This window comes from Antechinus flavipes, chromosome 1 (genome assembly GCF_016432865.1).
Source record: "Antechinus flavipes isolate AdamAnt ecotype Samford, QLD, Australia chromosome 1, AdamAnt_v2, whole genome shotgun sequence".
Classification (NCBI taxonomy): Eukaryota; Metazoa; Chordata; class Mammalia; order Dasyuromorphia; family Dasyuridae; genus Antechinus; species Antechinus flavipes.
In genome coordinates this window covers 252,271,622-252,285,639 of record NC_067398.1, presented here as the reverse complement: position 1 = coordinate 252,285,639, position 14,018 = coordinate 252,271,622, and the positions used below count along the sequence as shown (strand labels likewise).

Below are 14,018 nucleotides of genomic sequence, written 5' to 3'. Positions count from 1 at the left end.
AAGGAATACTCTCATCAGTAGGAGGAAAATCAAAAGAGAGTAGTGATTAAAAAAGCCAAGGGAAAATAATATATCTAGGGGGAAGGCATAGGATTGAGAGCATTAAGAATGGGCATTGGAGGTTGAAGTAATGACTAAAAATGGTAGGAGGAGTGAGGCAGAGGACGAACTGGAAGGATATACTATGACCAGAAAGAAAAATATAAGTCTTAAGAATTGTTGATGGTAGAATGGGGTGGGGGTTTTTTGGGGGGGTGGGGAGAGGGTGGGTATAAAATCTGAGAAGGCATCCCATGAATGCGTAAGAGGAAATATACAATAGGTTGTGTCAGTGAACTATGGATTAGTGTTCAAAGAAAGGCCAGCATAATTATTTGAGTGCCCTTTCCCCTTTCCTCTCCCCTATTTATATTAAACCTAGAGTTATATTGTATACCCAGGATCTCTGTGTACATACCTAGAGTCATATATTTCACAATTTCCATTCTTAGGTGGATAATGCCTACTGGTTATGGACCTTCCAAGGACGTCTCCTTCAGAAGAATAACAAGGATCGTTTCTGCCAGTTGTTGTGGAGGCCTCGGCCCCCAACCTTGCTCAGCCAGGATCAGATAAAGGTATGTTGCCCCCCAGCATATTTTTAGGAGGTTAGATTATACAAGGATTCATTACCTTGGAGGAAGTTATTAGTTTAGTTTTACTTTGTATTTTCATTGCTATTTAGGGAATGTGGTTAAAGATATTTTAAGACCCCACTCTTAAGAGGGAATTTTTTTTTTTAGGACAATATAATCTAAATTAAAAGTTCCAGTTTTAGGGGATTATGTAGATTTTTTTTTTTTTTTTTTTTTTGTGGCTTCTCACTTTAGCTCCTTCAGAGAATCTTAGCTATTTTAAAATATATCAATAGCATCCCAAGAACTCTGGTATAAACTGAAGTGGTTGTGAATGGGAAAGTACTTTAATGGGTTTAAAAGCAACATTTCTATAGGATTTGCATAATTATAATGAAATAAGTTAATAATATTAGGGCAAAGCTAAGAGAAAATCCCAGGGCTAGAGAAGAAAGTCCCTCTAGATGAAGGGGAAGCCTGTTTTTAAAAAGAATGTTAGATCACTTTGATGCTCCTGGGAGGGGAGTGTATTTACTTAATTTTTGTGGGTGATGGTTCTTTCTGGTAATCTTGAAGTTTACTTTTTTGGGGGGGCGAGCTGAGGCAATTGGGGTTAAGTGACTTGCCTCAGGGTCACACCGTTGAAGTTTACTTTTTTACTTCAGATGTTTAAATCATGAGTGGTTTTGTTTTTGTTTTAGCAAATTAAAAAGGATTTGAAGAGATACTCCAAGATTTTTGAACAGAAGGATCGTTTGAGTCAATCCAAAGCCTCAAAGGTAAGCCTTGTTCCTGACCTCAATAAAAAGCCAAACCCAGCTTTTTCATGATGTAGAAAAACAAGCATGTTGATTATTGGTGAAGAGAGCATCATGACTACACAGGAAGGAAGGATAACAATGAAATGTTTTTCTTTTCTTTTTTTAATTTTAAATTATTATAGCTTTTTATTTACAAGATATATGCATAAGTAATGTTTCAACATCGACAATCGCAAAATCTTTTGTTCCAATTTTTCCCTCCTCCTCCCCCATGGTAGATAGACCAATACATATTAAATATGTTAAAGTATATGTTTAATACAATATATGTATACATGTCCATATAGTTATTTTGCTGTACAAAAAGAATTGGGTTTTGAAATATTGTACAATTAACCTGTGAAGGAAATCAAAAATGCAGGTGGACAAAAATAGAGGGATTGGGAATTCTATGTAATGATTCATAGTCATTTCCCAGATTTCTTTCGCTGGGTATAGCTGGTTCAATTCATTATTCCTCTATTGAAACTGTTTTGGTTCATCACGTTGTTGAAAAGGGCCACATCCATCAGAATTGATCATCATATAGTATTGTTATATAATGATAATGATCTCCTGGTTCTGTTCATTTCACTCAGCATCAATTCATGTAAGTCTCTCCAGGCCTCTCTGTATTCATCCTATTGGTCATTTCTTACAGAACAATAATATTTCATAATATTCATATACCATAATTTATTCAGCCATTCTCCAACTGATGGGCATCCACTCAGTTTCCAGTTTCTGGCCACTACAAAGAGGGCTGCCACAAACATTCTTGCACATACAGATCCCTTTCCCTTCTTTAAAATCTCTTTGGGGTATAAGCCCAGTAGAAACACTGTTGGGTCAAAGGGTATGCATAGTTTGGTAACTTTTTGAGCACAGTTCCAAATCGCTCTCCAGAATGGCTGGATGTAGAAATGTTTTTCTATATAAAAATATTGAAAAATATACCTCTGTTCCTACACATTAAAAACATGTTAGGGAGGTTTGAAGTCAGCTTCATATAATTGATGTTCTTGAAGTGTCTAGTTCTTGGTACACAAAGGATATAAATCAATTATTGTCATTACTTTTCACTTCTATAATATAATGAAAATGATAGTTTTTACCCAATAGTAAAGATTCTCTATCCAAAAGCACTTTGTTATATAAAGGCTGAAGTCACAGCTTCCAAAATAAGGTGATTTCTCGCTCTCTCTCTGTCTCCTCCTATATCCTTGCAGCAACCAAAGTAATATTCCAGTAAAAGAAACTGTATTCTGAAATGGAGGAAAATCAAGAACAGAAAAAAAAAAGACAACTCCATTTTCCCTATCCCTTTGTTGTCCCCTAAGCATTCTTTAATTAAAATTTTTTTTCTCTCAAGTTATAGTAAGCAATATTAAAATATTTTCAGGTGATTTTAGTACATACTTAATGCCTTAGGTACTCAATTCATTTAGTAATGCCGTTCTACATTTTTCTCTAGGAATTAGTAGAAAGGAGACGTACAATGATGGAAGATTTTAGGAAATATCGAAAAATGGCCCAAGAACTTTATATGGAACAGAAAAATGAGCGTCTGGAATTACGAGGAGGTAAATCACAAATGCTATAATGATCTGATGCTTTACATATTTGTTCTGTATCGCAGAGAGGTAAATATATTTTAAAAACCTTTGGATACTCAGGGAATGGCTGCTAAATTAAGGCTGTTAAAAAGCACTTTTGCATCTGTATTGCAAGTACTTCCTCACCCTTGAAAAAACTTAAAACTGAAAGTTTGATGTTAATTTTTGTTTGAATACAGAAATGCTTTTTTTTTTGAGCAGTCATTTGATATTTAAGCCATTGAGTTAAAATGGAAAAATAAGAGATAATTTTTTCCTTAATTTTTATTTGTTCTTTTGTAGCTATTGGTTTACTACAAATATAATATTGCTGTTGAACATCCAAAGTGCTCTAAATATCTTATGTAACAATTTCCCTTTCTTTTTTTAGGTGTAGACACTGATGAACTAGATAGCAATGTAGATGATTGGGAAGAAGAGACAATTGAATTTTTTGTCACTGAAGAAATTATTCCTCTTGGAAACCAGGAGTAGTCTGATAAGGTCCTGGTAAGATTAACTATTTGTTATACTTTCTTATCAGTTTTCTTTCCCTTCCAAATCATTATCTTATAAATTAGGATGTAAAATAATTAGGTGTTCATGAGAGACTAAAATCTTTCTATGTCTAAGCAGCTGGTGGCACAGTGGATAAAGTATAGATCCTGGAGTAGAAAAAATTGAATTAAAATCTTGTTTGTCTCAATTTCCCCAATTGTAAAATGGGGATAATAATAATAATAATACCACACCTATCTTACAAGTTTAATATGAGGATCAAATGAGATAATAATTGTAAAAAACTCTTAGCACCGTGTCTAGCTCCCAGGTGTTCCTTACTTTACAGTCCAGACTCTTATCCATTATATCATGTTCTCTCTTTGTGTGATGGTTAATTAGTCTGATGATAAAAATCAAAACTTTTTATATGAGATTTCCTAGATGGGTACAATACTACTTCATAAAAAGATGAAATAGACCCGAAAATTACTAATGACTACAAAGGGAATTAATAGACTTAGATTTTGAGAGACTGCACTGGAGGAGCTGGTCTGGAGCTAAAATGAACTGGTGGAAAGCACATTTTATACTACCTAGCTATGGGCTTCTCCTCTGTCTCTTGAGATCATTGGGGGATGGAAGGGGCCAGGAAAGTCAGCATTGGGCCTTACTGATATAAGGCCAAGTATCCCCATTAGCATGGGTTGGTATTACTCATCCCTGAATTCCATACATTTTCACCATCAGCCCTACTTGGAAAGAAATTCTTTCCCACAGGGACTGAGCTAGCTTATTCAGTATCACAGGGGTTAGCTTTAGTTGTTTTGAGTTTCTTTATAGCACCAAAGCAACTACATTTATTGCTGTATTGTCAGGATGACAATAAGGGACTAATGAGCAGTCTTGGCTGTAGCAGTTTATTTCATGTTTATATTACATTGTCATGTAGTTGTTTATTTCATGTGATAACTCACTTGATTTCATTATCTTCTGATCCTCAAGTGTATTACTTATTCCCTATTTCTTATTTAATGAAGTCGTAAGTTTATTAGCACCAAAAGTATTAAATAGAGACTGGAAGACCATTTGTCAAAAACATTTTTAGGATAGATTTCTGGCAGTGGATAGGAGATGAGACTCAACTTTGCATTTCTAAGATTCTGTGATCATCTTTGTCTTCTTGGAATGTTCCAAGGAAAAGGGAATAAATGATAACATTACTTGTAATTGCATATAGCCTTTTTCTAATAAAAAGTGCTTTTGCATGTTGAGTAAAACAAATAATAATTTTTTTTTTTTAATCATTGCAGCATTGCCATATCTCGTGCCAGAAGTGGAGTTCATCCTTTTGCAGAAAGCCTACACAGCTTCTGAGTTATTTGTGTTTTCTCTTGCTCTCTGGACAGTGAACACACCTGGATCTTTCCATTCTGACACATTTTGTGCCTTTAAACCCCAGTGTCTGCATTGTGGGAGGTTTTAAGGCACTGCTTTTAAATTCTTACTTTTGGGGGATTTTTTAAAAAATCCAAAAACACCAGTATTTGCTACTCAGACTTTTATGCAGTGCTACTGGCAGGTAACTTTTGATTACTGCTCTCGGTAGCATTTCTTAAGTGTATCATCCCCACAATCACACAATGTTGCCATTCAAGGACTCTCTTTATGTCCCAAGTGCATGGACTGGTGTTCTTTTTGTTCCAGAAAAAATCTGCAGGAAAACAGTGTATCCTTCACATGTTAGTATGCTGAAGCAGCGCTACAGCGGGCTATACCCTCCGCCCTTCAGGTTGTGATAGGGTTTCTCAACAGGTTGAACATGGAAATAAAAAGCAGACCTATGTCAAAAAGCCGTCTTTCTCATCTCTTTTAAACCTAGAAAACTACCTTAGACTTAATTTTTTTTTCTCCCATAATCTGTTTGGAAATGGAAAATCTGTTTTCAAGGCAAAACTGTGTTGGTGTGTATCATTCTGATTCTATTATTTATATTTCATTTACAAGAGTATTCTATTTGAGTGATGAAGCAACATAAAAATTATGTGCATTTAGTTGAGAGCTCTTCAGAAAGTGTTACAGCACTAACAAGTGTTTGTTTAAAATGCAGTAGTTAAGAGAATTTTGATTTTGTGGAAAATTCATGTCATCTCACTTTGATGAGACTCACAAAGTAAGTCTCAAACTCAGAGACACTTGGTTGAGGTTTAATCTTCAAATTATGGTCTTCCCTTTAAATATTTTAAATGCCACATTCCTATTCAAGAGATAGTATGCAAACCTGTTTCATTTTTAAACTGCCTTACTAACCCCACTGTGATACTTCTTGTCCTTTAACGTTCTTCCTCCTATCAGAGGGTCCTAAAATGCTGTACTTGGACTGGGTCACCTTTATGGTTCAGTTCAGTTCATACCAGAGAAAAAGTTTTTATTGGGATGAAAAATAGGTGGTAAGTTCTACCAAGAATGTTTTATGTGTTGGTATGCAAAGGCAAAAACATTCTTGAAGCCAAATTTATTGGGATTGAAGCATTCTGGGGGTTTCATAATGTACAAAGTTTCTAGTTTTTGCCAGTTGCCCTTAACTTCTAAGATGACAAGTAATATTTGTTACCACTTTGTATACAAAAGAGAGCAATAATATCAGATTGCTTTCAAGCTATTCTTCCTCTACTTCCCTTCTGACCCTCTTATAAGCCTTTAAGCAGTTCTGGCATCTACTGTTTGCTTTATAATTAATTTTGTGGTTTATCCAAAATTCTCATAACTGATGAAATATTCTGATCCTGTTTAGTTAATCATATTACTTCCTTAGTGTCCTTATTTCATGGTATCTCAGGTTGCCCTTTTCACACTTTTTAGATCTCAGTATACCACTACTTAGTTTCTTGAGTTTTTCCAGAGAACAATGGCATGTTGTCTGATGATTGATGGATTTTAAACAGGGCTGTTCCAACATTAGCATTTAATGTTTTTTAACTTCCTAGTTGTAATTGTTTTACATAATTTATAAATAAAAGATTTCTGAAATATTTGTGCTTGATTTAATAAGCTTTCCCTCCATATAAATGGATTTTTGTATAGCTTATTTAGAATTAGTGATAGATTTGAGCTACTGGCTAAATGGTCTTATTATTACTGATCTACCAGCTGCATGGAGCAGATTCTATTGGTAGAGTCTATTATTGGAAAGCAATTAATTATATTGAATAATTAGCACTTGACTCACATTTGAGATCTTTCTTCATCTTGCTTTGCCTTTTTAGTATTGTTCCTAAAATGTAGCCCTGAGAACTAAGTACAATACTCCTTGTGTGGACTGACCAGTGCAGATCACAGTAGACTTGTTACCGCCCTCATTTTGATGCTCTGTGCAAACCTCTCAAATTTGGTGCAAACCTCTCATCTTTGACTGATTTCACAGGATTCTACCTCACTTTTTCTATTTAAGGCAAAGTGCTCTACTCGTTTTATTTTGCAGTATATTCTCATCTCCAGCCTCTGCCTTTGCACAGGGTATGGCTCATATTTAGAATGCTTTGTCAGGTCTCATCTCTGTCTCTTGTTCTACCTCCCTTCAAGGCTCAGCTTGTGTCCAATCTTACAGAAGGCCTTCCCTGATCAAGCCAATTGCTAAGTAATTCTGCCCCAAAATTACTTGGTATTTTATATTTTATATTTGCTTAATATACCTATTTTTCCCCAGTAGAATGCAAGTTTTTGATTTTATTTGTATCCTCAGCATCTACTAAATATTGAGGTATAAAAAACACTTATTGAATCAGATATAATCTAAGCTGATATTTGACACAGTATTGAGTAACTAAATATGATTCAAAGGGAAGGGGTTTATCTGCCTTTCATGACTTGAGTTCAAACCCTTTATGACATTATCTGTGTAACCCTGGCCAAATACTTAATCTTTCTGGACTAGTTTCCTCCTGTAAAATGAGGGGATTGTTGTACTATATGTTTGTTATGATCTCTCGTGACTCTATGTTCTAGATTTGTTTTTATTTTAACCAAATTTTTATTAATGTCTTTTTTTTAGCTCATAATTTTCCCCAGTATCTCTCCTTGACCCATAAATATTCCATGTAACTTTTTTTTTGGCTGAGGCAATTGGAGTTAAGTAACTTGCCAAGGGTCACAAAGCTAGGATGTGTTAAGTGTCTGAGGTCAGATTTGAACTCGGGCGGGGTGGTGCTCTCTCCACTGTCCACCTAGCTGCCCTCATATAACATTTTTTAAAGAAAAAAAAAAAGGCCAATTGATTAATATATTGGAAAAAAATGAAAATGTATACAGCATACCAGACTTTATGGACCTCCTATATCTACCTAGGGGTGAAAGTATCTTCTCTTTTTGGAGATTTACTTGTTCTTTGTAATTTTGCAAACATTCACTTTTGACTTATGTCGTTCTTCCATTTGCATTTTGTAATTGTGCATATTGTTTTATTGCCTGTTTACTTCCCTGAATCAGATCATGAAAATCCTTACTTCTTTCTAACAAGTTAGTAATCTCAACAGCATTTGTTTATCCATTTCTTAATCTATGAGAATCTCCATTGTTTACAACTTTGCTATTACAAAAATTGTTGCTGCAAATATTCTGGTATATGTGGGAGTATTTTTCTTAGCAAGACACCCTAAAGGAAAGATGGGAGTCTCAGTATGAGACTTCACAGCTTCTGGGGAAGTAACTCCTTTAGAAAAGAGGCCAAATATCCCCCCTAACCATCAAAAAGTTGTCATATAGCATAAGCAGGTCAGTCTAGCTGAAGCACTAAAGGAGGAACAGGAGACATGTCAGGCAAAACAAAATACCACTTGAAAATTTCCCCTCAAGTCCTGATGAAAACAGCTTAGGACTCTGAACCCAAGAACTTTGGGAATAGCAATGGTGTGGTAGACCAGAGTCCTTGGCCAGGCTGGTAAGAAACTCATGTAGAAATACACTCTGACAGTTACTCTTGGCAAGTATTGCCACCAAGGTCCTTGGTATTGCCAACAGTTCAATAGTAGAAACTGATAGTTTATTTTTTTGATAGTATTTTTTTTTCTTCCCAGTTATATGTGAAGAAAATTTAGCATGCACTTTTACAAGATTTTGGCTTCCAAATTTTCTTTCCTCCCAAACATATTCATATCAATCACAGTTGTGAAATAAGCATCAAAAGGAAAAAAAAAAAAAAAACAGAATAAGTGAAAAAATATACTTCAATCTGTATTCACAGTATAACCGTTCTTTATCTGGATGTGAATAGCGTTTTTTATCATGAGTCTTTTGTACTTGTCTTGGGTCATTGTGTTGCTGAGGAGTTGAGTTAATCATAGTTGATTGCACTTCGCTGATCTGTGTACAATGTTCTTGGTTCGCTTCATTTTGCATTAGCTAGTACATGTCTTTCCAGGTTTTTCTGAAGTCTGCCTATTCGTTTCTTATTGCACAATAGAAAAAAAATTGTCATTTTTCTTTTTTCGAAGAAATTGGTATTTTCAAAGTGAAAAAGACATTAAAGAAGAAGGCATCCCTGTCTGTCTGCCTTGCCGCTGTATCCGTGGGCCTTTGTCTTTGTCTTCAGCTGAAACTTGTGTGTTGTCTCCCCCATTATATTGTGAGCTCCTCAAGATCAGAGACTGAACTAAAACTATTTTACTTGTATGCCCTGTACTTAACACAGTGCTTTACAATTACACGCTCTTAATAAATACTTAATCCATTCATTATCAGTAGCCTTACGGGGTATAAGCCTAAAAATTCTCTGGGTTAAAATGGATTTTTTTTGTCATTTTATAGTTTTTTTTTTCCCCTCCAAAAATGACTATTGATTAGTAGTTTCACTAACAATACATTAGTGTATATTCCAACAACCTCTCCAACATTGAATATTCCCCTGTTTTGTCACCCTGACCAGTTTACAGACTGAAGTGAAGCCTTAGGGTTCTCATTTGCATTTATCTTAGTAATTTGGAGCATTTTTTCATGTGGTTGTTAATAGTTTGCAATTTAAGGATTGTTTATGTCCTTTGATCGCTTTACTTTTTTTAAAGTTAAAATTTTTTTTTTCAATTTACCTTCTCTCCCTTTCTCTCCCTACCCCTAGCCCAACTGAGAAACAAAAACAAAACCCCTCTTACAAACATGTACCATTGAAGAAAACATTTTTTCATTGGCCATGTTCCTACTAATCCATCTCTCATCCCCCCAAATATGTCTCATTCTGTATTCAGTCCTTCAACTTTCTCAGGAGATAACATGTTTTCATCATTTGTCCCCTGGAATTTTTCATTATGATGATCAGAGTTCCTAAGTTTTTCAAAGTTGTTTATTTCGTCCAGTAGTGTTGTCATATATACAAATTTTCCTTCAGATCATGCTCGCTCCATTCATTTCCCAGGCTTCTCTGAAACTATCCCTCCCATTATTTCTTGTGGTGGCAATAGTATTCTATCACATAATACCATAACTATTAATCCATTCCCCAGTTGAAAGGTTCCCCATCCCCACTTCAATTTCCACTTCCTTTTAAGAATTCCGCCACGTGCATCTGTTTATCCCACCTTCCTTCTAATGTGCTTCATTACTCCAGGAGTTTCTTGCGAATTGAGGTTGTTCGTTTCCATCCCTCGGGAAGTTAAACCCCTATTTTAGAAGTCAGGATGCTCTAGCCCAGGTTTAACTTCTTCGGGCTGAAGAAGCTGATAAGAGTGAAGGGAGACTTGCAGTTTTCTACAATCAAAACCTTTCCTAAGCTTCCCACTCCCAGGTCCTTTTCAAGAGAACCTTCTGGGACCCGGCGCGGTGATGTCATCCGGGGCCAGCCGGGGATGTATGAGCATATCCGTGGGGACTGCAGGTACCTAGAGGCGCCATCGGTGACTGGGAGGGCACAGGTGTGTGGCTCCGCTTCTTGCCCATTTTTCTTATGCCCTCTCGGCTCAACGCGCCCTCCACTGAGGAGCGCTCATCCCGGGCCAGCAGTGGGCTCGGAGGCCGGAGCAGCCCGGCCATGAAGGAGCTCCCAGCTGAGCCTAAGGACCAGCAGCTAATGGTGAGTCCGAGGATCGCTCCCTTCCTCCTTCAGCCCCACAGCAGAGCGGCCGGGTTTTTTAGCTCTGTCCCAAGTCCCCTCCCTGCTCGCAGAACTGTCCACATTACCTTTTAAGACCTTTCCAAGGTTTCCAAATCCCGAATCGTCTACTCCCAAAGAGAGCTCTCAAGTATGCTACTCCATCTTCCTCTTTCTTAGCTTCGTTGCCCTCCTCCATAGCTCCTCTACAAGTTTCCCCATCTCTCCACCCTTAGCATTCCAGTTGTTTCTTCTTCTTAAGGTACTTAAACAGATCCCAGCCCGTCGCCTCCGTGCTCAGGATGGGACTGTGCATATTGCCTTTCACTACCCGGAGCTACAGCTCTCCGGGAAATTCATCTTCTCTTAACTGACAAGGAAATGGGTGGAATAGATTAGACCAGCCTTCTAAGCACAATTAAGATTGACTTAAGGAACAGGAAAAAAAAAAAATTTACATAGCTGCTCTAGAAATGTAATCATTTTTTCTCTGCGGAGATGGGGAGGTGAGGTGGAGGATTTGGGGAGGCACTTTAAACCAGGAGGGCACAAGAAGTAGCAGGCGTCAACAGAGTCAAACACCCGTGCTCTCCCAGAAGTAGAAGAGTTTTAATTTACTTTTTTTTTCCGTAAAATGTATGAATTTGAAAACTGATTTTTCTTCTGTCTACAAAGACTTGATTTATTTTTTACCTGAGATTTATGTTTTGTTTTTGATTTTTATTTTTCAATAAAGATGTTTGGGTTTAAAGGTTTGTTTGTTTGTTTTTCCTGAGAAGTGTCTCATGTTATTATTAACTTCCCAGTATTAAAAAAAGGAGTGAAATAGGGGTAAAGAATTTTTAACAACCTTTTATAAAGTATAAATAATCAGAAAGAATTTATTGATAGAATAATCACCATTTGCAAACTTTTCCAAAAGACCCTTGAAAGGAAAATAGGAAATTATTTGTAAGAAATATATAATCTTTCTTTCTGTGCAGGTAGCACTTAGGATCCGCCCAATTAATGACACTGAACTGGATGAGGGAGCTACAATCATTGCCCACAAAGTGGGTGATCAGGTGAGAATGGGGATTTGGTACCTTAAGATAGTAGCTAGTTATGGTCAAGACAGTTTTAAAAGTATACTTACTAGAGTCTAGCAACTCCTATATCACTAATGACTTAGGTGGAATCTAGGAAGTACAATATATGGAATGAGTAAAATAGTCCCAAAGACCTGAGTTCAAATTTGGTCTTAAACACTTACTAGATGAATGAACCTAAGCAAGACACTTAACCTCTTTCTCCTCCATTTCCTCATCTGTAAAATAAGGATGCCCCAGGAGTGTTGTGAAGATAAAATGAAATAATATTTGCAAACTTTAAAGCATCACATAAATGCTACTTAACTTGATAAAAAAGGCAAATAATATTTTTAAAAACAACAATATATAAATAAAGACCAAAAAAGTTACAATTATTCTAAATGAACAGGTATGGAACTAATATCCAAGCATCCTTAATTTACTCATTCCAAAAATAGAATAATATTTTTATGACCTATTTGATATGGTTGATAAGAAGGCTAAATATGATTGTGGAAGTAATGTGTTTAAAAGTACCATAAAATAATAAATTTTATTATTGATGTGTTTGGTATGGTTGTGTTTAAAAAGCTTATAAATGTTGGTTGATGATAACGGTTAATAACCATGCTGAAATTTAGTAATAAAATAGATTGCAAGATAGTATTCCTATAAATGGAGGCAAAAGCATGGACAAAACAGTAGTAAAGGATTTCCATATGTTCTATTCTTTGAATTAACTTTGTATTTCTAATGGCACTTTTATATTCTGCTTGATTTTATATTTCTTTTTATTCATCCTATCTCTCCTGTCATATTCATGCCCTTTTAGGTTAGGGATCATATCTTACTTATCTTTTGTGTGTTGTGAAGCAAAAAGAACAATGAATTTGGAGTCAGAGGTTTTCTATTTAAATCCTAACCTGACCATTTCCTAGTCACCTCAGATAAACCACATATCACCATATCTAGGTGTTAATTTCTTTATCTGTAAAATGGAAAAATTGAATTTGGATTACCTCTAAGATCCCTTCCAAGTCAAAACTTCTGGTCCTAGGCATTGAAATAATGAGATTTTGTGGGTTTTTTTTTTTTTTTTGGCTAAGTGAGACCAATGCATTCTTTATTTTGGGGAAATGAGACTATTTCTGCATCATAACCAGTCACAAAAATAGTAGTGTAACTTTTTACAATGAACAATAACGATAATAGCTACCATTTATATAGTACAACATGCCAAGAAGACTCCAAATGAAGTCAGGAACAGTTAGACATGACCAAAATGACTCAATTACAACAATAATGTGCCAGGTACCATGTTTAAGTACCTTACAATTTTAGTTTCTTTTGATTTTCACAACCTTAGAGGCAGGTGCTATTGTTATCTCCACTTTGCAAATATATTTAGCTAGTGTCTAAGGTTAAATTTAAATTAAGGTCTTCCTGACTTCAGGTCCAGGGCTCTATTCTCTGAACCATCTAGCTGTCTTTATTGAGCACTTGGAGTTATTAATTATAACTTATTAATAGTTATAAATGTTAACCTATACATATTTGAGTGTGTGGTATAGAGTGTATATATATTCATTGAAAGAATATTTGACTATCATATGTGTGCAAGGTGCTATGCCAAGTTCTACAACATATATATATATATAACATAGTCCTGCCTTCAAGGAATTCTTGAGACACATAGTGTTATATGAATGTGTGTATGGGATACATATAATATGTGTACTAATATTTATATACATATGTATATATGTATGTACCTGGATATGTATATAGTTACATATATATGAAAGAGAGGGGAAGGGGGAGAGAGACAGAGAAAAGGGGGAAAGACAGAGAGAGAGAAGGAAGGGGAGGGAAAGAGAATTTGTAGCACCCAATACATGTATATAGGACTGGGGTAGGAAGAGTTCAAAAAAATTGATTATAATATCACTTGAGGTTTACGAAGTACTTTCTTCAAAAACTATCTCATAAGACAGTGCAAATATCTTTATTTCTATATTAGAGATAAAGAAACTAACTAAAGCTCAGACAAATTAATTAATGTACCAATGGGCTTTTTGACCTTTTTGAAAAAGCTGGAGCTAAGGATTCCCAACTTCAGGTCTTTTTCACAATATCCTTCAGAAGCTAAATCAGCATCAAAGAGCGAGGGTAATAATGCCTCCTGGTGAAATTTTGCTTAGTGATATTAAATTCTAAGAGGCTATTTTGTTCATAGTAATTTTTAAGAGATACTCTTGTAAGTGTAGTTGATTTTTTTAAACCAAATTATAGAGTGTGTCTGTATGCAATATGGGCCACATGGTGTTTACATAATGCATGCACAAATAGTTGTTATATAAGGTTGG

At 35.6% G+C, this 14,018-nt stretch overlaps 2 protein-coding genes across 2 annotated transcripts in view; both read left to right on the top strand.

Annotated features, from left to right (window-relative positions):
- The window catches only part of EIF3B (eukaryotic translation initiation factor 3 subunit B), a 29,824-nt gene extending 24,464 nt beyond the window's left edge, over positions 1–5,360 (top strand). The window contains 5 exon segments of the mRNA XM_052000094.1: positions 492–617; positions 1,316–1,393; positions 2,889–2,997; positions 3,401–3,519; positions 4,821–5,360. Of these exon segments, the coding sequence (XP_051856054.1) occupies positions 492–617; positions 1,316–1,393; positions 2,889–2,997; positions 3,401–3,504 (417 nt within the window). The 3' untranslated portion in view covers positions 3,505–3,519; positions 4,821–5,360.
- An 85-nt stretch (positions 5,361–5,445) lies between these two features.
- Positions 5,446–14,018, top strand: part of LOC127563887 (kinesin-like protein KIF19) — a 61,555-nt gene continuing 52,982 nt past the window's right edge. The window contains exons 1-2 of the mRNA XM_052000096.1: positions 5,446–10,564; positions 11,566–11,646. Coding sequence (XP_051856056.1) covers positions 10,439–10,564; positions 11,566–11,646 — 207 coding nt within the window. The 5' untranslated portion in view covers positions 5,446–10,438. The remainder of the gene's footprint in view (positions 10,565–11,565; positions 11,647–14,018) is intronic.